The sequence below is a fragment of the Amphiprion ocellaris genome, chromosome 10 (genome assembly GCF_022539595.1).
Source record: "Amphiprion ocellaris isolate individual 3 ecotype Okinawa chromosome 10, ASM2253959v1, whole genome shotgun sequence".
Taxonomy (NCBI): domain Eukaryota; kingdom Metazoa; phylum Chordata; class Actinopteri; family Pomacentridae; genus Amphiprion; species Amphiprion ocellaris.
In genome coordinates, this window is record NC_072775.1 from 27790673 (window position 1) to 27817459 (window position 26787).

General features: G+C 38.7%; 3 protein-coding genes across 3 annotated transcripts; 1 reads left to right on the forward strand and 2 right to left on the reverse strand.

The window, feature by feature from the left end:
- Positions 1–73: 73 nt before the first annotated feature.
- On the reverse strand, positions 74–5738 carry LOC129349818 (uncharacterized). The gene is made up of 2 exons (XM_055014326.1): positions 5650–5738; positions 74–2408 (listed from the first exon to the last, which is right to left on the reverse strand). The coding sequence occupies exons 1-2, from the start codon at positions 5736–5738 to the stop codon at positions 311–313; spliced, it is 2187 nt and encodes a 728-aa protein (XP_054870301.1). The 3' UTR covers positions 74–310.
- Positions 4333–14869, reverse strand: pex19 (peroxisomal biogenesis factor 19). Its single transcript, XM_023294793.3, has 8 exons — positions 14741–14869; positions 9961–10049; positions 9498–9660; positions 8860–8945; positions 8600–8773; positions 8350–8517; positions 7658–7702; positions 4333–5892 (listed from the first exon to the last, which is right to left on the reverse strand). Exons 1-8 carry the CDS (start codon positions 14832–14834, stop codon positions 5806–5808), a joined length of 906 nt encoding a protein of 301 aa, XP_023150561.2. The 5' UTR covers positions 14835–14869; the 3' UTR covers positions 4333–5805.
- Positions 14870–17753: 2884 nt separating this feature from the next.
- myadmb (myeloid associated differentiation marker b) lies at positions 17754–26787 on the forward strand. The gene is made up of 2 exons (XM_023294835.3): positions 17754–17909; positions 24317–26787. Exon 2 carries the CDS (start codon positions 24391–24393, stop codon positions 25270–25272), a length of 882 nt encoding a protein of 293 aa, XP_023150603.1. The 5' UTR covers positions 17754–17909; positions 24317–24390; the 3' UTR covers positions 25273–26787.

A 26787-nucleotide genomic window follows, 5' to 3' on the forward strand; every position in this document is an offset into this window, starting at 1 on the left:
TGCGCATAGAAATACAATACAGAAAGCTGCACTGACAGGAGACCTGCGGATAGATGCTGTCATTACACATCTAAGTCTCAAGCAAGCATAAGTTATGGCAACTGGACTAACCTCGTGTGAGTCGAAAACGTTTCACCTCTCATCCAAGAGGCTTCTTCAGTTCTGAAAGCCTGGTGGGGAGTACCAGATATTTATCCACCAGGAGGGTGGTGGCAAAAACAAGTGGACAAAGACCCGAAACCAACAGACTCGTTAGGTGTTAATGTGAGTCGTTAGCCTTTGATGGGCGGTCGTTACCCCTCCCAGCCCTCTAGGAGGGTGGTTGGGGGTCACCTGACTGCAAGTGGGACAGATGGCTGCACCTCCTTGGGAGGGCTCTAAGAACGGCGTTGTAAGTGGGAGACAAGTGGTGTCTGAGGCCCCCTCCTCTGTTCAAAGATGGCCGTTCTAGTTTGACATGAATGGCTTCTTTTACCCCTCTCTCAAACCATCTGTCCTCTCTGGCTAGAATGCGCACCTTGTGGTCATCAAAGGAGTGCCCCTTCTCCTTGAGGTGGAGGTGGACTGCTGAGTCCTGGCCTGTGGTCGTGGCCCTCCTGTGTTGTGCCATGCGCTTGTGTAATGGCTGCTTAGTCTCTCCAATGTACAGGTCAGAGCATTCCTCATTGCACTGCACTGCGTACACCACATTGCTCTGTTTCTCCCTTGGAATTTTGTCCTTGGGATGGACCAGCTTTTGCCTCAGAGTGTTGCTGGGCTTGAAGTGTACTGGGATCTGGTGGGTGTTAAAGATCCTCCTGAGTTTCTCTGAAATTCCTGCCACATAGGGGATGACAATGTTGTTTCTCTTTTTGTGGTCCTCGTCTTTCTTATCCTCCCTGCGCTTTTTTGCTGTTTTGATAAAAGCCCAGTTTGGATAGCCACAAGTTTGAAGAGCAGAGTGAATATGTTTGTGTTCCCTTCTTTTTCCATCCGCTTCTGATGGGATGTTCTGTGCTCTGTGCTTTAAGGTACGGATCACCCCCAACTTGTGTTCTAGTGGGTGGTGTGAATCAAACAGGAGGTACTGGTCTGTGTGAGTGGGTTTTCTGTAGACCTCAATGTTGAGTTCCCCATTGGTTTCAATGCGTACCACGCAATCTAGAAACGCCAGACAGTTGTCTTGGACATCCTCTCTTGTGAACTTGATGTTTTTATCCACCGAGTTGAGGTGTTCTGTGAAAGGTTCGACCTCACCCTTCCTGATGGTGACCCATGTGTCATCCACATATCTGAACCAGTGCCTCGGGGAGTGGCCACTGAATGTTCTCAGTGCCACAATCTCCATTTCTTCCATGTACAGGTTAGCTACAATGGGGGATACAGGGGATCCCATGGCACAGCCGTGTTTTTGCCTGTAGAAACCATTGTTGTACTGGAAATAAGTGGTGCTGAGGCAAAGGTTAAGGAGGTCACACACCTGTTCGGGGGAGAGGTTGGTCCTCTCAGACAGAGAGTTGTCAAGCAACAGTTTTCTCTTTACTGTCTGTATTGCATCTCCAGTGGGAATGCAAGTAAAAAGCGAAGTCACGTCATATGAAACCATAGTTTCCTCAGGGTCTAAGCTGATTTTTCTGACCTTGTTTGTAAAGTCCATCGAGTTCCTTATGTGGTGGGGGGTGTCCCCCACCAATGGGGAAAGGATGGTGGCAAGATACTTAGCAATGTTGTATGTCACAGAGTTGATGCTGCTTACAATTGGTCTCAGAGGGGCGCCCTCTTTGTGAATTTTTGGCAGCCCGTATATGCAAGGGATAGCATCGCCTGGATAGAGTTTGTAGTACAGGGCCCGGTCGATGATCTGACCTTTCTCCAGTTTTTGCAGGCAGTTAACCACTTTGAGTTTGTAGGTGTTGGTGGGGTCTCGTTTTAGGGTCTCATAAGTTGCTGAGTCACATAGGAGGCTGCTGACCTTTGAGTGATAGTCAGCTGTGTTAAGGATAACAGTACATCTCCCCTTATCTGCAGGTAGGATTGTGATGTTGGGATCCTTCTGCAGAGTTATCAGTGCCCGTTTCTCCTGTGCGGAGATGTTGGACGGGGGTAACTTGGCACTGGAGAGTGCTGCCGACACCTTAAGCCTGATCTGTTCCGCCTCTGTCTCTGACAACCTATTGTTCCTAATGGCCGATTCTGTGGCCGTCACCAAGTCCACCACCGGTAACTCATCTGGTGTGACTGCAAAGTTCAGTCCTTTGGCAAGGACCCCCCGCTCGGCTGGAGTGAGCTCTCTGTCTGACAAATTCTTAACCCATTTGTCATAGGTGTCCAGTTCCGCTGTTTTGCTCTGTGTGGCCGCCTGGGAAGGACTGCCGCCAGTCCTTCCTTCAGAGCTCTGTATTTTGGCCCATTCTTGTTCCCCCCTGGAACTAAGCAGCCATTACACAAGCGCATGGCACAACACAGGAGGGCCACGACCACAGGCCAGGACTCAGCAGTCCACCTCCACCTCAAGGAGAAGGGGCACTCCTTTGATGACCACAAGGTGCGCATTCTAGCCAGAGAGGACAGATGGTTTGAGAGAGGGGTAAAAGAAGCCATTCATGTCAAACTAGAACGGCCATCTTTGAACAGAGGAGGGGGCCTCAGACACCACTTGTCTCCCACTTACAACGCCGTTCTTAGAGCCCTCCCAAGGAGGTGCAGCCATCTGTCCCACTTGCAGTCAGGTGACCCCCAACCACCCTCCTAGAGGGCTGGGAGGGGTAACGACCGCCCATCAAAGGCTAACGACTCACATTAACACCTAACGAGTCTGTTGGTTTCGGGTCTTTGTCCACTTGTTTTTGCCACCACCCTCCTGGTGGATAAATATCTGGTACTCCCCACCAGGCTTTCAGAACTGAAGAAGCCTCTTGGATGAGAGGTGAAACGTTTTCGACTCACACGAGGTTAGTCCAGTTGCCATAACTTATGCTTGCTTGAGACTTATCATGACCTGGATGACTGAGAACATCCACAGATTTATTACACATCTACATTACGTATTTCTACACAAGCTGGTGTGTGTGTGTGTGTGCGTGTGTGCGTGTGTGCGTGTGTGCGCGTGTGCGTGTGTGTGTGCGTGTGTGTGTGTATATATATATATATATATATATATATATATATATATATATATATATATATATATATTAAAAAAAGGCTTTATTTACAACGATATGACCATTTAATGACCATTTGTATCATGTATAATACTCAGACTGTGATAATACTGTGGGGTCTTAATTTTAGTATTTGAATTAGTCTGGTAAATTAGCATTTTTTGTAACTGTAAGGTCTTAACTGTAATATTTAAATTACTCAAATACAGGTACATAAGAAATAACACTAGGATCCCTTAATATGGTTCCCTTAATATTTTGATAGTAGCAGTGGGGGGAGGAAGTATTAGAGTGGAAATAGTAGTCAGTATGGTTACTAGGTTCTTCCAGTGATGAGATTCTCCTTGATTGAGCACTTTAAAAAGTCAATAAAAAATGGGAAAAATACGGAGATTTTTTTTAAAAATGAAAGCTGCAGAAAAACTTAGAAGTGGACATGAAGTTCAGATTTTTAAATATTTCAAATTTCCTACTAGAAAAGCAGGGTTTTTCATGCGCACAGGAATTTCTAGCTCCACTTCAAATAGAATTTAAAGAAGGATGATAATAGCAACTCTATCTTTTTAACCAGTGTTGCTAAACGGGGTTCCATTTACTCATGCATAACAGACATTTTTGTTTATCAAACGCCCAGAAGTAACAGAACACGGCAAGTATGTAAGCATTATCAACATGTACTTGCATAAAAATACTCATTATACATAAAAAATTCAAATTAATTCCATATACACAAGCATGTATGGATGTAGCTGGTTGTGCTGGACTCAGTTTTTCTGACATTTAATTAAAATGCACAACAACGTTTATTCCAGATGTGTATAAATGTTGCATATTCTTAAGTATTTATGTATTGTTTTTATTTTTAATCTCCTGTATGCACTTTGTGACCTTTTTTAAATTGCACAGCTTTAAATGTATCGACATGCATGGTGTTTTGTATTTTTATCCAATACTGTCAGTTTAATGTTCTCCTTTACAGAAAATATTGTCATTTTATATAATGTACTTTATACATCATTGGACAGTTTAATCTATCGCAAAGCAGCAGATTCTATTATAGTGAACAAATTCAAGTGTAGTAAAAAGAAGAAAATTTGCCTCCTCGTGTAGCAAATTAGAACCATGAACATAGTATTTTCTACAAATTGCTGATACAAATGACAATGACAAATAATCCACAGCAACAAACATATATGGTATTGCATCATTATTTAATTTGATATATTTACAAAACAGTGTCAAATAACAGGTTGCATTTTTTAACAGTGTGGTGGACACTTTTTCATCAGCCCTAAGAGTTGAATAGATCGGACCCTGTGATGAAAACCACGAGTCTTTATAAACCTCCACAACAGCCTCGGCTGTGTTTCATGTAAATCTGATCTCTGTTCAGTGCATGGCTGATTGTGTCCTTTCACAGTACCCCTGTATCGTACAGTTATTGATGGGCTGACGCTTGTGTGATTTCTAGACCTTTCTCTATAGTTACAGATGTAACCGTTTGTCCACTAGGGTAAACAAACCCAGCAACCACCGGCAAAAAAGTGCTAACATCAGGCTGTTGATGTCTTCTCCAGCAGAGTACCTGCGTGAATTATTGGCATGTTTTCCTCCTCATGTGATGTTTACTATTCTGCCCGCTTCTGGAAAGAACATGATGTACTTTTAATGGACATATGCTCATGCTATCAGAAGATAAACACCCCGAAATATCACTTGGGTGTTTTTCTTTCCTCGCAGGGACCCCATACCAAAAGAAAACATCACTCTGCACATTAAAAACACGGGGAATCACAGGGGAAGCACTTTGCACAGTAACTCTACACTATAATGATCACTGTAACCACAGCAAAGGCATCCAGGAATCATCATCTCAATCACTTTAAATCAATACTCAGGAATGGGGAATAACACGCAGGGAATGGCTTTCGTTGAACTTAGCTAGCTGAGATAGAGAAGCTTCTGTTGGGAATTTTTCACAAGGCGTTAACCCCTCTGTCGTCTTTTTAATCCTTTTAATTCTTTAATAATTAACAAATGTACACTCATTTTATCCTATTTTCTTGCATATTATTAGTTCACTTGCTAAGTTCAGTCCTGTACAGATTTTAGGTTTAGTAAAATACCAAAACAACAATCATTTACTTGGTATAAACCTGGGATGAAATTGCAAATTATTTTAAAACTATAATCTGAAGTGCTCAGTTGAACGATAGCAGAATTCTGATGAGACCTAAAACCATAGCTTAAAGTTATTTTGCAAAGGCACTGCTCATACCCGTGAAGTCACTTGATAGATTTCACCATTAGGCTAAACAGCATGTAAAAATGACAGCAGTGTGATTTTTCCTCTTATAGGAATTCTGTTAAAATTAAACCGTGAAGGAATCTGTGGCAGCTGCTGACAAACTAATACAAAGCTGTTCAAATGCTCAGTGATTTTACAGAGAAGAGAATGTTTGTGTGTGGTTCCTGTTGGTGTTTTTGTGCCTCCTCCGTTTACACACACCTTTCTTCTTCTTCTTCTTCTTTTTGAGGGCGAACAGTATCGACGGTTTGGTCACAACCCTGCCTGACCTTTGCTTCACACTCTGTCATCCCTCTCTGTAGCCGACACACTCAGAGTGACCCTCCGCTGCTCCTGATGGACTACGACGCCACCTCATCACATGATGGAGCACTGCTCTGCTGCACCGGCCCCAGGGCCTCCTGGGAGATTGAGGGACTCCATGTCAAAGTTAAACCCAGGAGGCTGGAGGGGGAAGAAGAAACAGGAAGAACACAGTTAGGTAGAAACCACTTCCTCACAACTTTAGACTCTACTGTTGGTGCCGCAATGGCAAATATGGTAGAGTCGGTTGTCCACTAATGGCAAGGTTCAATCCTCAGCCCCTCGATGTGCTGAGAAACACACTGTAAAGCAGTTTGAAGCTCAGGTTTAGTTCATAAGTTTCAGTTTATAAGTGTGTGTATATACATGTATTAGTGGTGGGACACGATAAAAAAAAATGAATCTAATTAATTAGAGGCTTTGTAATTAATCACGATCAATCCCATTTTTGTCAAATAGCAATATTTGACGCAATACATTTTTCTATTCAAATAAATTTTGGTTGATGACTGAAGCGATCAATAGATATACACCTGAACTTAAACAACAAAAATGTTTGTTTCATTTATATTTATCTGCATTTTTCATCTGTCTACTACATTCGCAGGTGACTGCAAACTCAAAGTGCAATTACAATGATTATATTCAACATTTTAAGACTTTTTGTAAACTCAAGCACTTTCAGTGTCTTGAAAAGTGGTCTATTATGGGATGGCTACACCGTTTGCCGGTATCAGGACTGCCACAGCTAACGTTAGCTCTGGTGCTAACAGCAACATGCTTTGCATTGAGGTGATACCGTCAGCTTGAAGTGCTGCGATGATAAGAAAATTCTTTGTTGCACACAACCACGATTTTATCCAAGCTGCCATTGGGAAGATTTTCAAAAGAAAATTTTCCGCCCAACAAGCTCAATGTGGTCTCGTCTTCCTTCACTGTTCACCAAACTTTCTTGTGTGCTGACATCACTCATCTTCTTCACGGCTGGAAAACAGACTTTAGGTTCATTACTGCCACCTACCAGCTGGAGTGTGCATCAGTGTTACAGGTGTGCCAGAAATTAGGGAACTGAGAAAGATGTGGTTAAATGCGTTATTTTTTTTTAAAAACGTTGGTTTTTTTCTGTAATTAATTAATCGAAATTAACGCCCTAATATGTACACAATTTTTTTTTGGAACAGTTACCTTATATCATTCTAATAAAAAACTGATAAAAACTACAGATCTGTGATAAATGCATGTCATGGAAGTTAACCATGTTGTGGAGCAATACTGTGAATCTTTAAAACTCAGATACAGTTAAATAGTCTGAGTTCATGTTAACAAATAAATCAAAATAATGCAAGAAAAGCAATTGTATTATAGGTGGGTGAATAAGTTTTTTGTACATTAAGTTGCCTCTGAGTTTGCAAGACTCTAGAACATAGACAGGTGTGTGGTAGATATGGTGAGAGTATTTTTATTTTTTTGGATTAAAGGTGAAGTATGTGATTCTGGAAAAAGATTTAGCTATTTAGCCTACTGACATATTTCGTACATGTCAGATTTACCACCCAACTCTCTCCCACTGTCAGCTTTCCCCTCTATCCCCTCCTATAACCCTGTCCTGTGCACAAGTACAAACACGCACAGTTGGCTTGAGCCACTTTGATTTCCATTTACAGAGCCGTGGCTGTGTACAAACACTAGATTTTTTTTCTTCAGTGCATACAAAGAAGTGGCAGCGAGCAGACTGTGAGACAATATTCACTGAATTTTATCAAAACTGAGTTGGATTAAAGTCTCAAATTCCACTTTTAACTCTGAAAACATCACTAAGAGTACTTTAAAACACAGTACGTTCACTGCACAAATCTCAAGTCAAACCAACACTGTATATATGAACAGATATCAGTCTGCAACTTACCGCATCGCCTGCTAACTCTTTGGGGGGCTGGCCAAGTTCCTGAAGCTGTAAGAAAAATAATTCTGGTCAGTAATCAGTTTTTGTTCTGTTCTTACCAGGTCATTGTTTATATTCAATATTGTCTATTCCTGTAAGTCTGCATCTCCTTCTCCTACAAGTTATAAAAAGCAATTAGTTCAAAGCCATTTTCAATCAAAAAGGATGGACCTGCCTACAAATAAAATCAATTAAATAAGTACATAGGAGGGAAATCTTTTGCAGACGACCAGCCTTGAACAATGCAAGAGATATAAGCACTAGAGATGCTTGGATTCAATCAGGGAGGTGTTTGGTTGTCCAAAATGATTTTGCAGGAGTGTACTAAGGAGCACTGATGCTGTTTCAAAGGTGGTCGCACAAAATGTTAGATTGATGAAGGTTTTTTTTCTGTTAATTGACACCATCCTCACCTCTCTTTTAGAGCCTAAGATGTTTGTAGAGTGGTGTCAATTAACAGAAAGTTCTCTTTGACATGCTGGTTCCTATTACAAAATTTTGCCACAGTAACAGTTTTGCATTTTTTCTGGTGTCAAACGGACAGTAGAAACGAAGTTATAAATTAACACATTCTCAATAAATTCTGGTTTCTTTTGTCTGTCACATTTACAATTAAATATTCAGCTATAGCATGTATGTGTGAAAAGATGCTTCACCTTCTGCATCAGGTCCATGATGCTCTCAAACGTGCTGTCTTTATCTGCAGCTCCCTCCTCCTGCTCAAACAGCTTACAGATCTCTCCCATGATCTTTGCCTGCTGCTCGTAGCGTTGGTAGTCCTCTGAACTAAGGCTTGGCTTGTTGGCTTCCAGCCACTCTGGGTACTGTGAGGGCGAGTTACAGATACTACAAACTCTTAAAGGAAGACTGAGGAGTAGTGTAACAGTTATTAAAACAATGCCCTACCTTGGTAGTTATCTCTTTGAGAGATGGATAAAGCACTTCCTTAGAGAGAAGATTCTGCATGATAGACTGCATGATGGGAAGGATGTTTCCCTCCTCACCACTTCCATCAGCTCCCTCCTCTAAACCCAGACCTTCCAGAGCCTTGACGAGGTCGTCTCCAGCAAGTCCTGTGGTCTGCAAGAGGACAACACAGACTGTCTTCAAATTACCTCTTATTTGTAGCAGTTTTACAACAATCAATCAGTCCTGACTCGACCTACCTGCAGGTTGTCTGCATTTTTGGCCAGGCCACGGAGAGTGTCTTTAAGACAAGAAGTGAATTCTTGCTGGGAGGCAGTGTCAGTACCTGTTCAGGATACACAAGCAGCATTTAGAGAACAAGATCAAAGCAGTAAAAGCCAATTCACGCTTTCTAGTGGATGCAGCTCTATTCATGCTAATAGGTCAATGCTGGTCTACACAGACAGAAAAATACAAAGGGAAATTTTTACATTATCTAGTAGCTACTTGTAAATTTAGCTGTATGAGCATGAATATTCACAAGATGTGCCGAACTCAGTGGTCAGACGTAACACAAGTTTTCTGGAGGAGGTAGAACTTCCTACATGTTTGGGCTCCATCAATGGAAAGCAGGAAAAATCAAAGCACCTCCACAGTCTTGCAGAGACTCTCTCAATTACAGCTCTGTGTATAATTAATTATAAAGGTGTAGTTGACAAAGAATCTCCACACACAGTCTCTCCTTACACCAAACATTTGTTCTAAGCACCACTGTGGATTCGGGTGGATGACAGATTTCCGTCACATGTACCTTTGCGAATGCAGATACAGAAAGCATGAATTGTGATTAAGAGGAGTAATATATATAAACCAAAAATAATGAATTTGTATTTCTTACCAACTTTGCCTGCGGCCTCTGACAGTTTTTGGAAGTGCTGCAGCAGCTCCGGCTCCTCCTGTGCCAACTCTGTCATGGCTTTCTCCCACTCCTCCCTGGCTTGAGTAGCCATGTCCCCCTCAAAGAGAGTCTCAAAGAGCTTGCAGTCTTCAAGCAGGGGTGGCTACAGGCAGGAAGAAGGCATGAGATGTATTCATAGAAAAGAAAGTGAAGAAAGAAGAAGAAAGACATTCTTTGCAGTGTTTAAACACACGGCCCCTCGATCAAACGACGTAGTTTGAGGACAGTGAAGTAGCCTGGGATCATAGGAGGGTTAAAATGTTACAATAACTTAGATAGTAAACTTGATTGTTGCAGGTACTTGAAGCAAATTCATTCACAAGTATTGTGATGACCACAAGTATAATCCAATTAAGAGAGGATAGAAAGTTTTTTTAAAAAATGGACAGAACCAGATTCAGACCTTCTCTGCACCACTGCAGGCTGAAGAGGAAGCAGCTGCAGGTTCAGGTGCTGGAGGTGCCGACGCTTTGTCAAAGTCATCCAGCGCACCTGAAAGAGACAGATTTCATCAAAACCAACATGGTCATTAGAATTTTTAAGGAATTAATCACCTAATTACCAAAGTAAAAATCTACTTTTTCCTTAACAACTTGTGCAGCATATTCCAAGTGATTTCACTTTGTCTAAAGCTAAACAACACTAATTGTCAGCGATAGTGTTGCAACAATAAGTGGTTTAAGCAACAGGGCCACTCTGGGACAGTCTAATTGATGTTTTCTGCTCGTTGGGAGACGTAAAAAGGTGATTCTTATCTTTAACATTATGGATCAAAAGTTAGAGTGGACCTGAGGATCTCCATTTAGTTATTACTTCAACTAATACTGAATGGGTACACACTGAGCCTGTATCTGCTAACTATTTGATGGAAAATAAATATGCTGTGTGTTTGTGAGATGGTAGGTATTATTATCTATTTAGTGAAATTAGGGTATACCAAGTGTTGTAATCGTAAATTTAAAGTAAAAATGAGTATAATGCAAATTGCATCAAATAATCCTGTAAGAAAGTTGAATCAAATAATTGTCTTTTTTCCTCTAGAAAATTATTTAGAGAGATTAAACAAAATAGTCAAAATAGTATCTGATGAATTTAATAATTGACAACTAATCGATTAATTGTAAATGAAAATCTAATTCATCAGTGAGGCTGCACTGTCCGTGAAAGCAGTTGCTCTCCCATCAGTTTAGTTTACTCCGTTTTGTTTATTCGTGTGTTTGCTGAATCCCAGTGAACGTAGTGTAAACATGACACTGTGAGCACCTTTTGGCTAAACTACACTTTACAACTGCTTTCCAGTTTATAAACTTCACCTGCGTAAAACTAGTACGGTCTTAAATCAACAATCCTTCAATGATTTTTGCAGTCATAAAGGTTACAGTTTTCAGTTTTTGTTCGAGCTGTTCAAGGTTGTGGTTATTTTTAAAGTGATGATTTTGTTATAACTAGTGGTGGGACGCGATAAAAAAAAATTAATCTAATTAATTACAGGCGTTGTAATTAATTAATCGCAATTTGCAGTTTTGTCAAATGGCAATATTTGACACATGAAGTTTTTCAATTCAAAAAAAATTGCGGTTGACAGTTGAATCAATGAATAGACATATACGTGTTTATAATTTAAAATTTATTTAAAAAAAGGAAAATGGGACATATAGAAAAAAGTGATTTTGATGACTTAAAGCCTGAATTTAGTTGTTTTTTCCACTGTATGGCACATAAAATCAGCATAAGTAGTTCAAGGAGCTTCAGAAAGTTGAAAATCCAGAGATTCATTCTGTTTTTATCTTTTCTGGGTCTGATAAATGGTGTAATTTTGATGGTTCTTTTTATAGGAATATCAATTTTTATTTATGCAATTTTTTTATAAACAAAAAGTTTATAATTAAGTTATTAAAAGAGATATTTTTGTTGTTTAGGTTATTCCTCCTCCAAGGAGGCAGAGCCTCCACGGAGTAAAAACTTAAACCACAAAAATGTTTCATTTCTATTTATCTGCATTTTTCATCTGTCTGCTACATTCACAGATTACTGCAAATCTAAGTGCAATTATAGCGATTTTATTCAACATTTTAAGACTTTCTGTAAACTCAAGCACTGTGTAGAAAAGTGGTCTATTATGGGATGGCTACACTGTTAGCATGACTCGTAGCTAACGTTAGCTCTGGTGCTAACAGCAACATGTTTTACATTGAGGTGATACCGTCGGCTTGAAGTGACGCAGTGATCAGAAAACTCTTTGTTGTACAATTTGCACACAACCAGGCTTTTATCCAAGCTGCCATCAGGAAGATTTTTAAAAGAAAACTTTCTGCCCAACAAGCTCAATCTCATCTTCCTTCACTGTTCACCAGTGCCTGACTTCACTCAGTGCTTTCTGTGCTTCTTCTTCATGGCTACAAACAGACTTTAGGTTCATTACTGCCACCTACTGGGCTGGAGTGTTCATCAGCGTTACTGGTGTGGCAGAAATGAGGGAACTGAGGAGGGTGCAATTAATTGTGTTATTATTTTTAACGCGCTATTTTCGCGGTAATTAATTAATCGAAATTAACGTGTTAAAGTCCCAGCCCTAGTTATATCACATTTATGAGAGTTAAAGTCTTCTAAGTTCTATTAGCGGTTAGTGTATAATAAACACTAATGTAACAACATTTTTAAACAGCATGTCAAACCACAGAATCCAACACAGCTATAAAATGAAATTAACACTCTATTATAACTCATAAAATAACTCAAGGAAGGCTTAATGGCAGAGCGTTGGTCTCACTAGATGTACCAAAAAAACTGGCAATGAGGTCTACATTTTGAAAATCTTTCTCATATGAAAAGTTAAAATGCCATTTGTATGTATTCGAGCTGAAATGAGTGTTGATTAATGTATCAGTATATTGAGAAACAATAAAAACGTTGTTCAGAGATATGTAAGTATTATCTGGTTTTCTTCATCCACTGTGACAATAAATTGAGTGTGTTTGTATTTTGAACCATTTGTTTTACAAAACTCACTTTGACATTTTATAAACCAAATTATCTGAGTCATTTGATTGAGGTAAAAATGACTGAAAAACACAGAAAATGGATTAAAACATTTAAAGCTGTTCTGAGAGCATTTCGTGAATCCTCAAAAGACTGTAGTAAACATCTGGATGAAGAAACACTTCGATCAGTGAATGATAAAAAATATTTTAGGCTGTTGGTTAAACTATGAGAGTTGTTTTCTATCCAAGTGTCAGGCTGTCATCTTTGTTTTGGTTTGGGAACAGAAGGGCAACTTGGGAAACACATTAAAAATCTTTTCCATCATCCAGTAAATGGTTTATTATTTTGTCTAAGTGGTTACAGGAGTGTTTCACAACTCTGGAAAAACTCACAGAATAACAGTAAGCGTTTTTAAATCAAATATTGATGGTTAACTCTCTCTTCAAAACTGCACTAACCTTAACGTTCGCTAATACATCAGGGGCACAAACTAGGGATCGATCTGGATCTCAATTAGCTAACATTAGCGACACAAAATGAGTTGTGATACCAGTTTCACCAATTTTATTAGCTTTATTTGCTTGTGTGAATGATAATACCGGCTGTCAGTGAATATCTAAACCAATGTTACTTTTCTGGATACAGTATAGGTACGTGCAAAGGGGGGGACGGAGGGGGCTGAAGCACCTGCCCCTTTGCTCCTTGATGCCCAAAGTGCCCTTTTGACAAAGCTGTTCCTTTTAAATTTTCTTTAATTTTCTTTAATTTAATTTAATTTAAAGTGTGTGTGTGTGTGTGTGTGTGAAATTATTTGAGGCCCAAAATAATAAATAAATAAAACAAAAATAAAAAGAATTCAGATCTACCCTCGGTCGGTCACATGATCCACGTAGACGTCCCTCCCTGCTCTGACGTGCCCAGACACGTCCTGTAGCTCAGAGCTAGCGCCGCTAGTCTAGAAACCGGAGACTCGAGGGAGGACTTCAACAACTGATGGTGAGGCGGTTTTGCAGCAGTAATCGTTTGTGCACGGTGTATTTTTGCAAGATGACTGACGAAGTGAAGTGAGCATCCTGTGTGTGTGTGTGACTCTGCACGCAACTCTCATCAGTTATAGCCGCTAGTTAACCACACACAGCGTGCTGAGAGGATAAAGTATGTCAGGCTTCTTTTTGTTTCTCTATGTTTCTTTTGTCATGGGCAAAGTCCATCAGAGACATGTATTATTTTACTGTCAGTGAGTTGCGGCGTATTTCCTGTGTTTCTAGAGGCAATGAGGCAGAGGTTATGTTATTTCACTAAAACTATGTACATGCATTTTCACATAATTTTGGACTATTGCAGTATAAATACAATAACAATAATAATTAAAAAAAATTGAATTGTGAGTTTCTCAACCTCTCATTTAAACATATCAGTACTTGTCTATAACATTTGTATATACAGACAAATTAAATATAATATGCATAAATATAAAATAAAAAACTTTTAGAACCTTGCTGTCTTGCACAAAGTGGATAGTCAAACTGAATAAAAGCACAAATATATTTAAATACATGATTTCTGTTGTATCTTTTTTAAAAAAACTTTATTATTGGCACTACAAATAATAAAAGGCAGATTATGAATCAGCACCATGGATACATGGCTATACAGTATATGGTTTGAAAAGGTATGAAATTTAAAAGCAAGGACTCCAGACTTCGGGAAGAGCAGCCACAGTTAAACAGTCCAGTGTCTAATAGTGATCTAAAGTCATCTTCAAAATAATAATAGTTTGAAGGGTCCAATGTTGGCCACATCAGGGATTGAACCACTGACCTTCTGCGCAGTAGTCCTGAGACTTAACCATTGCACCACTGCTACCATGTTGCATTCTCCATGAATATGGGTTGCTACAATTCAGCCAGTTATATTGTCAGGTATGTTTCTGTATGGTGTTTCAAATTCGTGCTTCATGTGCCCCCTTTTAACTTTGAGCACCTGCCCCTCCAAAGGCCTCTGCACGGCCCTGATACAGTATTTGGTACCCAAGCAGGAGGTCCCCCCAGCACCTGCCCGTTAAGCTAACCTCTGACACGGTGAGACAAGGAGGACGGTCCCAGCGACGAATTTCATCCGTTTAAACACCGTGACGAATCATACTGACGAGTTAAAAGAAAGAAACTCGCTGTAAAAAAAAAAATAACGTCAAGACTTACTGTCCAATAATTCGTCCAATTCTGCATCGTGTCCACCGGACGACTCTTCTGCTCCCGACGCCATGATGTTACCTTCTCCTAACAGCCAGCACATGGCGCAGGAAAATGTCGTGTGGATTGCAAAGAAGGATGTCGTGGAAGTTAAACGTCACAGCGCCGAGGTTGATTGGAAATCTGGCGCCTTCTGGTGGATTTAGAGAAAAACACAGAACCAGAAATTAATTTTCATTCAGCTGATCACATAATTGGTGACTTGGTTGCTTTTTCTGAAATTACTGTGCATAAAAATTATTATTATTATTATTATTATTATTATTATTATTATTATTATTATTATTATTATTATTATTATTATTATTATTATTATTATTGCTCAGTTTTGGGACGAGAAAATCATAGTTTGTTAAATCTTAAAGTCAGTATTCATCTTTTGATGTAGGCCTTTTCTTCAACCCTAAATCGTCATAAAAATGTCTAGTAGAAAAATTGTCATTATCCTTATAGACAAATTTCATGTTAACATGTATAAACTAAACTACACACCTTAAAATAGCTCAAATTAGTAATGAGTAATGATACTAACTCACCTAAATAACATTGCAAATACATTATTAGTTTTATTACTCACTGCTTTATAGTGGCGTTAATTTTGCTTTTTAATTGACTTTTAACATCTGCTTCTTATTTTTATCCAGATATTTGCTGTTTGTTTGACTTGTAGTACCTGCTGTTTTTTTTATTCTCTCATCCTGCATCAAAGTTTCTACCTGTGTCTGTTTACTGTCATGCACCAAAACAGTCAGATTCCTCGTATATGAAAACCTAGTTACCAGATTCTCATTCTGATGTCATCATATAAACACCAGCCAATTCAAGAAATTAGGTAATGTTTGCAGTTTGTCTTCTGCAGTGGTACAGTCTCAATTTTTTTCACAAAATGTAAAAAAAATAAAAAATTCAAATTGTGATTTCAAAGACGGATGGCTGTAGCATCTTTCTGAATGCGTTTTCTTATCATTTTATAAAATTGAAGTAATTAGTCAAATTGGGCACTCATTGAAAACTATGAGGTAATATTCTTCAGTATTTTCATTTTATGCCACCATATATAATTCAGGTGCATATATGTTATTATATTCACCAGACAGCTGTAAATAATATCTTCGCATGATTTTTTCATATAAACCATGTATGAACCAGTATTCAATTTCAAACCCAGTTAAAAGCTATTTAGACATTAAGCAATTATAATCTAACAATTTAACTATAAAGTAGTTGCTATTTCTGCCTTTAGTATGGTACTTTAAGTGCTGATGACACTTAAACACTTGTACCTTCGGCTCAGTCCATGTAATGTAATTTCCACTGTCTCATAATATTGTTCTGAGTTTACTTATTTGTTATCAGAGAGCCAAAAAAATTCTGAAAAAAATTTTGGCTGAATTTTGATATTTTCATATGTTTTTAAACCTGGAAGTTTTTGTATTTTCACTCTCAAACATGCCACCCCTGGGAAGCCATTTAAAGGGTTCAACATCTCCCAGAGAAGAAACTTAGTGAAGACACAGACCAAAATAGTTTTCAGCAGATGCAAATGATTGATTGGTTCCAGTTCCAGAGGACAAAACTTTACTTGCTGGCTCTTAAAAATGTTTTTTTTTTTTTAAAAAAAAAAAAAAAAAGTGCAACATTTTGAAACAAGGGTGGTCCCTGTATGCACATTTATATAGATGCATCCACATATCCTACTAAAAATGCAGTATTTTATCTACATTTTATCCACTTTTAAGATCTCTAACATGAGTAGAATGTGTCTTGTACGCTAAGGGTAAAGTTTTGTTTCCATCTTTCCATTCCAAAATTGTGAACAATATAACGTTTTTTTCTCTGAAATAACTGTTTTCAGTAATAAATGTCAGAATGAGGCAGAAAAAACAAGCTGACATTGTGCCAGCCTCTGACCTCATAGTGAACTTAAATATTTTAATGGTTTAACTGCGAACAATTTAAACAAGTTAAAGCAATCTGGTGAGAATGTGCATGTGATAGCGCACGTCCCTCTTTGACTCTTAATTTTTTTTCAGGAAGCGCTTCAATTTTCAGCTCACAGTAAATAAGTGGGGGTTGTCACGGGTTGCCACTGCTGTTGCCTAGCAACGCATACAAACAAGCTCAGAGCGCGATGATTGAGAGTGCAGCATAGACAAATATTTAACATTATCTGACCAGTGTCGATACTAACACTTTTGGACAGGCAAATAATGACAGAGTTTTCATCGGTGATGCTTAGTGGGGGTGTTTCCAGAATTAAATTAAAGCTTAAAATAACATCAAATATTGTTGATTATATGCATATATGCATACATACACACACACACATATATATATATATGTGTGTGTGTGTGTGTGTGTGTGTGTGTGTGTGTGTGTGTGTGTGTGTGTGTGTGTGTGGTGCATATCTTCACACATTTATACATTTAATTATACATCATACTGAACTTTTACTGCTTCTTTTGCACTTCTGGTTAGAAGTAAACTTCTTTTCTTTTTCTTAACATTTGTATTCTGCACAGTGACATTAAAGTTGAATCTAATCTAATCTAAACTGAACATCTATCAGCCTGATAGTCTCTTCTCTCCATTGTGCTTCCAGCCAATAGAAACACAGCAAACTCATCAATCAATCAGTCAAAATGTATTTATAGAGCACTTTACAACACTCATGGTGACCAAAGTGCATTCCAGTTAAAATCAAACAGTGAAATTAGAATAAAAGCAAATTTTTAAAAAGGCAACAATAGAACACATGTCAAGAAAATAAAATCAAATAAAATAAGATAAAATGTCACCACATCATTGAATATTAAAAGCCAGTCTGAAAAAATACGTTTTGGCCGGGCTTTGAAAAGAAGGAACGTAATTACAATGGAGGACAAACTGCTGCCGCTGCTGCTCTGGGTGTGTTGGGCTGCAGCGTGGTGGAGGAGGAGCAGCTCAGGCAGATGCGAATAACGGTGCAGACATTTGATGCCTAATTTGGTTTTCTGGGCGGAGAGCTGCTCCTCTGAGCTGCTAGTAAATCCAGTCAGAGGGCTGAGGAGTTGCAGTCTGCGACTCTCTTACTACTGGATGTTCTGGAGAGCAGCAGCGGCGGCCAAGAACCAGAAAGGTAAGAACACTTGTGGATCCAGCTGAAGGAATGATCTGTGTGGTGCAAAACAGGGAGTCCTCACTTGGAACTTGTTGCATCTTGCTTACCTGCATGTTTGCTGAGAAGATTCTATCAAAAGCTGCTAATTTTATATATATATATATATATATATATATATATATATTTTTTTTTTTTTAGCTTTTCCTGAATGTAAAAAGAAAAAAGCAAATATTTGTATGTACTGACTTGAAATGAGCTTGAAAATGTGTTTATAAAGTGAGTTTTACATTTAATTTTACATAATTTTCTAGTGTGGCACATTTCTAGTGAGCAACTTACTCTCAAAATTTGATTTTTCGGTCAGATTTGCGCAGTAACTTTCCAAATCACATGTTTATTTGTGTTGAATGTGTGTGTTTTTGTGTTAGTTGTGCGTTCAGCAGACTGTTGTGCCGCTGTGTGGCGGCGGCAGGGTGTGGCAGGTGGCACACCCACCTCCACTGTTAGTAAATGAACCTCCACGAGTTTTAGCTGTCACATCGAGACAAGGCTCTGCTCTCTTTTTCTGCTGCCACGGCCAGTTTGTGGTAAAACATGAGTGATTCTGACACTGATTTGGGTTTAAAGGATGTTATTTCAATGCAGAGTTTCCCTCTTTAGGTGGGGTGGATGAGTTTGAACCAGAAAAAAAAACCTCTGTATGTTCAGTCCCAGAGATTTTCTGTCTCATGATGCTGTTTTAAAATTGTTGTTTGAGCTGTTCAGTGGGGGGGAAAAGTGACTGTTTTGTTTATTTTGCTTGGGAAAAGGTGAAAAAAAAGGTGAGACAAGTGGTGTACTTCCCCCCCCCCCAAGCTGTGAAAACACAGCTGGAGCTCTTACGTACATACACACTGTGGAACGGTTTTCCAACAGAGCTCGTCTTGTGCCTCGACCCACGGATCTCCTGTAAGTGGATTATGGGTTGAAATTGAGTAAGCAACGTTGTGTCATGACAACAAAACATTCAGCACACATGACCTCTGCACCCTAGACTTGTTTCCTGAACATCTCGGCCTTGTGCGTGCGAAAAGTGACTGTGCAGAGGAGCGATGCTGTCACATCCTGATATGGGAACCTATTTTCGGCGTCTCTTCCATTTTGGGGAAGTGTCCCTGTTTGTGCAATCCTGTCGTGTTTTCCATGCTGTGCTGTGAAAAGACACACGTTTTTTCAGCACTTTTTTTTCTTGCCATTTTCCTCTCCTCTTTGAATTTTTATTCAATCCCTGTTGTGTTAAGGTACAGATGTCTTGTAAAATCACAGAAAAAAGTGTGAATTTTAATTGTGTAAAAACAATTTGGACCTTTGTTTTTGTTGTAATATTTTTTAAAATAGCTGTTTAAAAAAGAGGGGGAGGGGAGGTAAAAAAAAAACATTTAAAAAATGTCGTATTTTGCTGTATTTATATCAGATTTTTAAAAAATTATTTGCAAGAAAAGTTATGTATAATAGGGATTAAAAATGAAACCTCAAACTGTATTTTGCAGATTCTGCTGGTTTTGTCAAATTATAGATGTTTTGTAAAATCACAGAAAAAAACATTGATTTACATGATTTCAAAAAATAAATAAAACAAATAATCATGTTATTTTTCCATAGCTAGCTGTGAAATGACCCTGTATTCCTGTATTTAAATCTACGTTTATATCAAAAATAAAAGATTTGAAAAAAAAGTTTATTGACGTGAAAAGAATATTCACATTTTTACAAATTGCAATTAATTATTAAATCTGGCTGTTTTACTTTATGAAAATCTGCCAAAAATACAATTATTTTACAGACATTTGATGCTATGTGAATAAAAAACAATTATATAAAGACTGAAAAACTTTTTTTAAAAAATCTATGTTTTGTTAAATTACAGGTAATATCTAGAAAAATCACAAAAATATATTAACTTACATATTGACAGTGGAAAAGTGGAAAAAGCAGCCCGCATCAAAAATCTGTATTTTTACAAAAAGCGCTTTGTTCTTTTACACTGTGACAATAAAATTACATTTGCTTTCTGTTTCATGTGATTTTAAGTTGAGTATTTTTGGCGCGACGATGTTACTTTCAACTCTGTGATGCCAGTTTTCAATATTTCCTTTGAATTTTAAAGCTAAAACAGTGAATCAAACTATCAAAAGAAGCTTTTTTCACAGTTTTACTTTTTCTCTCTCCCGCCCTTTCTGTTTTCCACTCCTCTTTTTCTTTCCTGACTCGATTCCATCAGCAGAAAAGCAATGGCAGCAGTAGGAGTGACAGGGATCGATTTTTCCATTACGACCTCTTGATATACGTTGATTTTGAGTGGTTTAGATGAAGCATAATTGGTAGCTTGACTTTTAGAGCAGAAGAGGGAGCACTGAAGGGGGGGAGGGCCTGATGGAAAAGAGAGGGAGTAGCCACCAGGGCGAAGAGGGACGGTACGAAAGGAAACGAGAAGGAAAGATGTTGGCAAATGTGACAAAGTTGCCAGTTGTTCGGCAGCAGCCAGACTGTGGCACATCTGGAACACATCAGTGAGCTGGAAAATCTTACAAGAATCAAGGGAGGAGGTGAGAGATGGGGAGGAGTGGTGAAAGAGAGGGAGGCCCGCTGGTGACTCACCCCTCTGCTATTCCACTCCATCACCGTGTTTAAACTGTGATGTCCTGTGGCCGAGAAGCAGGGCTTCCCCCGAGTTCTTCCCTCTCTTCCCTTCCCCTCCCAGTGAGTCATCCTGCAGGACTTTCAGGGGTCTCTACTTCCAGTTCCTGCCTCCTTTTGTCCTCTTTTATGCCCCTACCCTACAATCAGTTGAGCTTTTGGTCCCCTGAAGCCTTGACTGTCTTATTGCTGTTTAATGGGACTAATGTAAACAGGCCTTTCTCCTTGTTTATAACTGTCTCTCTGTGTAAACTGGGATGAAGGAGCTCAGCGGCTGTTGGAGCCAAGTGGGCGACGGGTGTCAGAGGAAGGACAGCCGCAAGCCGTCTGCACTGTTGGGAACGTTCATTACATCTTCTGTGGCTAAAAATCTCCACAGCAGATCAGCTGGTTTCAAGATTTGTAGCTGAAATAACAAAACATTCTTACTAGTCAAGAAGTAGTTGAACTTTGATGCATTTATTGGGATGAGAAAACAAGGAAACACTAGTTTTTTGGTGCAGAACTAACAAACAAAAAGCAACCAGAGCTAATACTCGACGTAAAATCCATGCATCTAAGTTTATGCTTGAGTAAAAACACAAAGTACTAGCCTCAAAATACACTTGAAGTTCTAAAAATTGAAGCACTCTTCATGAAGGATGGCATATTTCAGAATAATGTAGGCTACATAACAGGATTATAATCACTGATGCAATAATATATTCATCATTTTTATGTTCAACGTGGTAAATTTGATTTAACTACTGTCCAAGGTTTATTTGCTGGAGGAATGAATAAAATTTGATCTCAATCTATGACAACATCATAAGCTAAGCTATGCTAAACTAAGCCAATCTAAGATAAGAGAAGTTAAGCTAAATAAAGATAAGGCAAGCTAAGATCAGAGAACCTAGCCTAAATTAAGAAAAGATAAGCTAAACTAAGTGAAGAGAAGAGGAGAGAAGAGAAGAGAAGCATGGATAAGAAACGCTAAGCTAGGCTAAGATAAGAAAAGATGTAAGATAAAAATTTTATAAATCTCAAAGGAAATTCTTGTGCCAGATCTTGCTCGGAAAAAAACTAAATTACATAGCATAACACAAGAAATGCAGTGCCTAAAAAGTAGAAAACAACAAGATATAATGAAGTTATATCTGCAAAGTGACAAAAATTGACAAATAAATGTAGATGAGGAAAAAGTGCAATATTTGCCTCTGAATTGTAGTGGAGTATAAACTAGCAGAGAAGATATAAGTGACTCAGAACTGTACCTTAGTAAATGTACTTTTCACTGCCGCAAGCTATTGTGTCTTTATTTAGACCATTACATACCAACGTCTTATAGAAATGCATCATTAGAGGAAGAAGAAGACATCATCTGTGTATCAGTAATTACAGCAGCCTCTTCAGAGAACAACACGATGCAGCTGCACAACAGGTTCTGGTTTTGTCATTTGTATCAACCAGAAAAACCCCAGATGTACCATCACTGCAGTCATTTCACAGACTGGGACCTGCTAAAAACAAAACTCAAAATTTTCTGAAGTGGAGGTTTAAATATTAGAGATTTGGTGCCATTTTGTTGGATATAATTTAAGGGTACGCTGTAAAAATGACAGTTTTTAACAGCTTAATATTTTTAAAGATTTTAGTTATTCTACAGACTTTTGGTAAATTACAAGTAATAATTAATAAATCAATGGAACAAGTATTAATTTACAAAAACATTTATTATAACTATAATTTTTTTTTTAATGGCCAAAACTGTAAATAATGTTCCATCAAAAAAACTGTAAAATGACACATTTTCCCACATTTAAATCAGCATTTTTTTTAGCTTGTACTTGAAAGAAAATCTATAAATATTATTGTATGAAAATAAATTGTAAAACTATTACTTTGAAGATTTTCTCTAAAATCACAGGGGAAAATGTACACGTTGACTGTTAAAAAAAAAAAAAAAAACAGGCCAAAAATGTTCATAGTTTCCATATCAAAAATTAGTATTTATACAAATAATTATTTGTTGTTTTATAATGTGTGACTGTAAAATTACCCTGTTGTTTAGTACCCCTAAACTAAAAATCTGCTAAAATATATGCACTTTTTACTAATATTTGCTGTTTTTTGAGTGAAAAAATATGTATATTAAGATGGAAATTTTGCAAATTATTTTAGCTGATATTTTAAAGATTTCCTACATTAAAAAGATTATCTAGTAAAATTAGAATTTTTAAAATTAATTTGTACACGTTTACTGTGAAAAAGTAAGCCAAAACTGTAAATAACGACCACATCAAAAATCTGTATTTTTATAGATAATTTGCAAGTAATTTGCTCATATATAATGTAATTGTAAAACCGCACTGTTTTATTTTATTTTATTTAAATCGGCCAAAACTAATATTTTACACATATTTGTTGCTACTTTACAGTTTTTACACTTTTGGAACTAAAATTGTTCTTTCTGGCCCTTTTGCTGGTAGATTTTCACAGTGTTTTCATAAATGAGAGCTGCAGTAAACCATCAGGCATAAATGTTTTTCTTTTTGTTCTACATAAGTTGAGTATTTTTGGTGTTAAGATGTTATCCCAGCTCCATGTCACCAATTGTCCATATTTTCTTTATAATTAAAAGGTAGGTATCAAACTATCAACAGGTGAATATAGCTCTCAGGCAAAACATATTCCTAGAAAACTGTGTAATTTCTCAATGGACCACATTAATCACCTTCCACATTAAACATTTAATTCATAAGCGATGAAATTCAGACAACTGAAGAGACTCAAGGGTTTTGCTGCTGCTGCAGCCTTTCTTGGTCTGGAACGTCCACTGATGTACTTTCACTGCTGTAAGTCAACTTTATTACTGAGCTTGTTTTTGGCCTTTTAGACTCTTGATGAGCCACTGATACATTGTGTTTTACCATTAAATCTGAAGTTGTCGCTTATGGACAAAGCGGTTTGCTTTCAGCAAAATCTACACACTTTGAATTAAAACTATTGAAACCGTAGAAGTCATGAAGAGCAACGGCAATAAAAAAAAATACTTAAAATTTTCTCATATCATTGGAAGAGATGCACTTACGTACAAGCTTCTTGCTACAGTGGATGGACAAAATATTCCTAATCAAATGAGCTACAATCAGACTTAAAGCTAAAAACAAAACACCCTGAGGCCTAATCTCTCGTCTGGTGCTCTGAAATATGTGACATTGTAAGTTGATAGAGCTCAGACAAAACATTTAAGATACAGCTTCATTTAGAAAAATTTAGACACCACATCGCTGCGTACATCAGGTTCCTGGGAGTGGAATGAATGAGGCGATCCCATGTTTAGAGCCTGACAACACACTGCGGAGTCAGTGGAGGCTGAGGCGGCACTCCCATCGCCGAGGACGTGAACACGGAGGAATGTCAGAGTGAAACAGTCTGGACTCAGGAATGCTGCTAAGAGAGCAAATCTGAGGTCTGATAGGAGGCACCAACTACCAGAGAGCGAATAAATAAAGTGTTCAGCAGATGATTTGAGCAGATGTAAATGTGCTGTGATGAGCGTGACCACAGTACACTCATTATTTGCGGATTCAAAATGTGTTTTCATGACTTGAGTCGTTGTTTCTGCCATTCATGAAGACACAATAACGGCATTGTGTCTCAGAAAATGGTACATAAGAGGAAGGAGCCTGTTTGACTGTAAACTGTTGCCCTCATGTGGTTGCATCTCGTACTTCTGCTGCTTACTAACTTTTTTTTTCTTCTTGCAGTTTTCTCTCTCGGGTGGCTGAGGAGAATCTGAAGAAGTGACCTTTTCTTTCATCATCTGTTAGAACCTCTCATCATGGCGATAGTCCTGCACTCCAGCCCCCTGCTTTGGACTCGACTGGCTGCCCTAGTCTTCTCCTGCGTGGCCTTCTCGGTGGCCACGCACGGCGGCCGACTCTACCACGGCACTGGAGACTGGTGCATCTTCTGCTGGGCATTCAGTTTCGCCGGCACCCTGCTCGTCCTCCTGGTGGAGCTGTTCAGTCTGCAGACCCGAGCCCCCATCTCCTGGAAGAACTTCCCCATCACCTTCGCCTGCTACGCCGCCCTCCTCTGCCTGTCCGCCTCCATCATCTTCCCCCTTTATTTTCTCAAAGGCTCCTCGAGCCCGAATGAGACACGTGACTTCCGCATCGTGTCCACCGTCTTCTCCTGCCTCGCCACCATCGCCTACATGAGCGAGGTGAGCATCAGCAAGGCGCGACCTGGCGAGGTAGCTGGCTACATGGCCACGGCACCCGGCCTGCTCAAAGTCTGTGAGACCTTCTTGGCCTGCATCATCTTCGTGTTCGTCAGTGACCCCGTGGTGTACGAGCGTAACCACGCGCTCAAGTACTGCATGTCCGTCTACTGCATCTGCTTCATCCTGTCGGCAGCCATCATCCTGCTCTGCGTGGGCGAGTGCACTGGCTGCCTGCCCTTCCCATTCGCCCGCTTCCTGTCTGCCTATGCCCTGCTGGCTGTCGTCCTCTACCTGTCGGTGACCATCATCTGGCCCATCTTCAACTTTGACCCCAAGCATGGTGGAAATAAAGACAGGCCGTACAACTGCAGCTCCCAGATGGGGCTGTGCATCTGGGATAAGCTCATGGCCGTGGCCGTGCTCACCGGCGTCAACTTCATCCTCTACTTGGCCGACCTGATCTATTCCACCCGCCTGGTGTTTGTCAGTGCCTGAGAGAAACACGAGAAAGAGAGCGAGTTAGACCAGCAGTATGCTCCACATTAATCTGAATTTGGTCACTTTATTAATTGAACTGCTGTCAGATACACTGCTGCAAGCAAATCCAGTTAACTCAGGAGCTTGTGGGTTATGACTGAGGCAAAAAACAACTTCTAACATGGCTCGATTTGTTGTTTTAAATGAAAATTATTAGATTTTTGCTGTTGTATTGTTACAAATAAACCACAGGAGAACCAAATATGGCCCAAAATAACCGTATCATGGTTGATCAAGAGAAGACAGTCGGTCGAAACCCATATCTTGTGCTCTTCAGTCTTGCCAAATTCAGTTTTGTGTGAAGTATACTGCAACACTGAGGACTTTAAAGAGAGAAGAAGGTCAATGGCTATGTTTACACGTATAACAATATTCCTACAAATTACTGAGGTTTTCTGTTCATGTATTTTTCTGAATAGACTTTTGTTCTGATCATCAGAGACCTGATTGCTGGAACATGCTGATGCAACCCATTTAAATATATCTTTTTTAACAGTTGTAACAACAGATCATGTTCCATTTTAATGCAGAAAATAGAATATTATTTCACTTTTGTAAAGGTCTGCATATGAGTAGGCTATTGATATGTTCACCACAGCAAGACTCTAACAAGGACACAAGCTAACAAGCAAAATACTATGTGCATGCAAACATAGTCTGTGATGGCAAGAGAAGAAAGACCAAAGAAAATGGTGGTCTATTATTGTATTTTGTAAGATTTTTTTTGCATATTGTATGTCATGTCAATGCGCTGCCTTAAATCAGTTTTTTAAAAATTTGATGTAAAAAGACAGCTGAGTTTCATTTTTTCAATTGACAATAGACAAAATGTAAGAAAATAATGATTACTAGTAGTAAAGAGTTAAGCTGATGTTAACTGTTGCTGTTGATGTGATCCAAGACTTTAAAATCTAAACTTCTTTTAAAGGATTTCATTGACGCAATTGACAATTTTGTGCTCCCAACAGTACACAGAGCAGCTACCAGGGTTGTATTGTTCATCCGTCATTTTTACATGCTCCAAAAACAGTTCTAAAGATCTGAAATAGTGCTAAAATAGTTTACATGATGCTAAGATGAATGCTAAGCTAGCTTTTGCTCCTGTTATTATATATCTGTATCTGCAAGCTACAATCAATGGCAAGAATATATATGTGGAAAGTACATATGCAAGAATGTGGGTTCATGGTTGAAGTGCACTTATAATTTGTAGTTTTTTGTGTCTCCAAATACCAAAGCATCTAGCAACACCAAACCATCGCCACTAAATTCATTGACTGTCGACTGGGTCTATTGGTTTTGTACTGCTGTAGAAATACTCAGAGGACGTGATCAAAGAGACGCTTCTCTCCCTTTAGACGGTGTTACACTTTTTAACTTTTTTTTTTATATTCCACTGTTCGTGTCTCAAGTGTATCAAACCACATCAGTGTTGTAGGAAAATGTAACCAATAAAACCACATGGTAAACAAA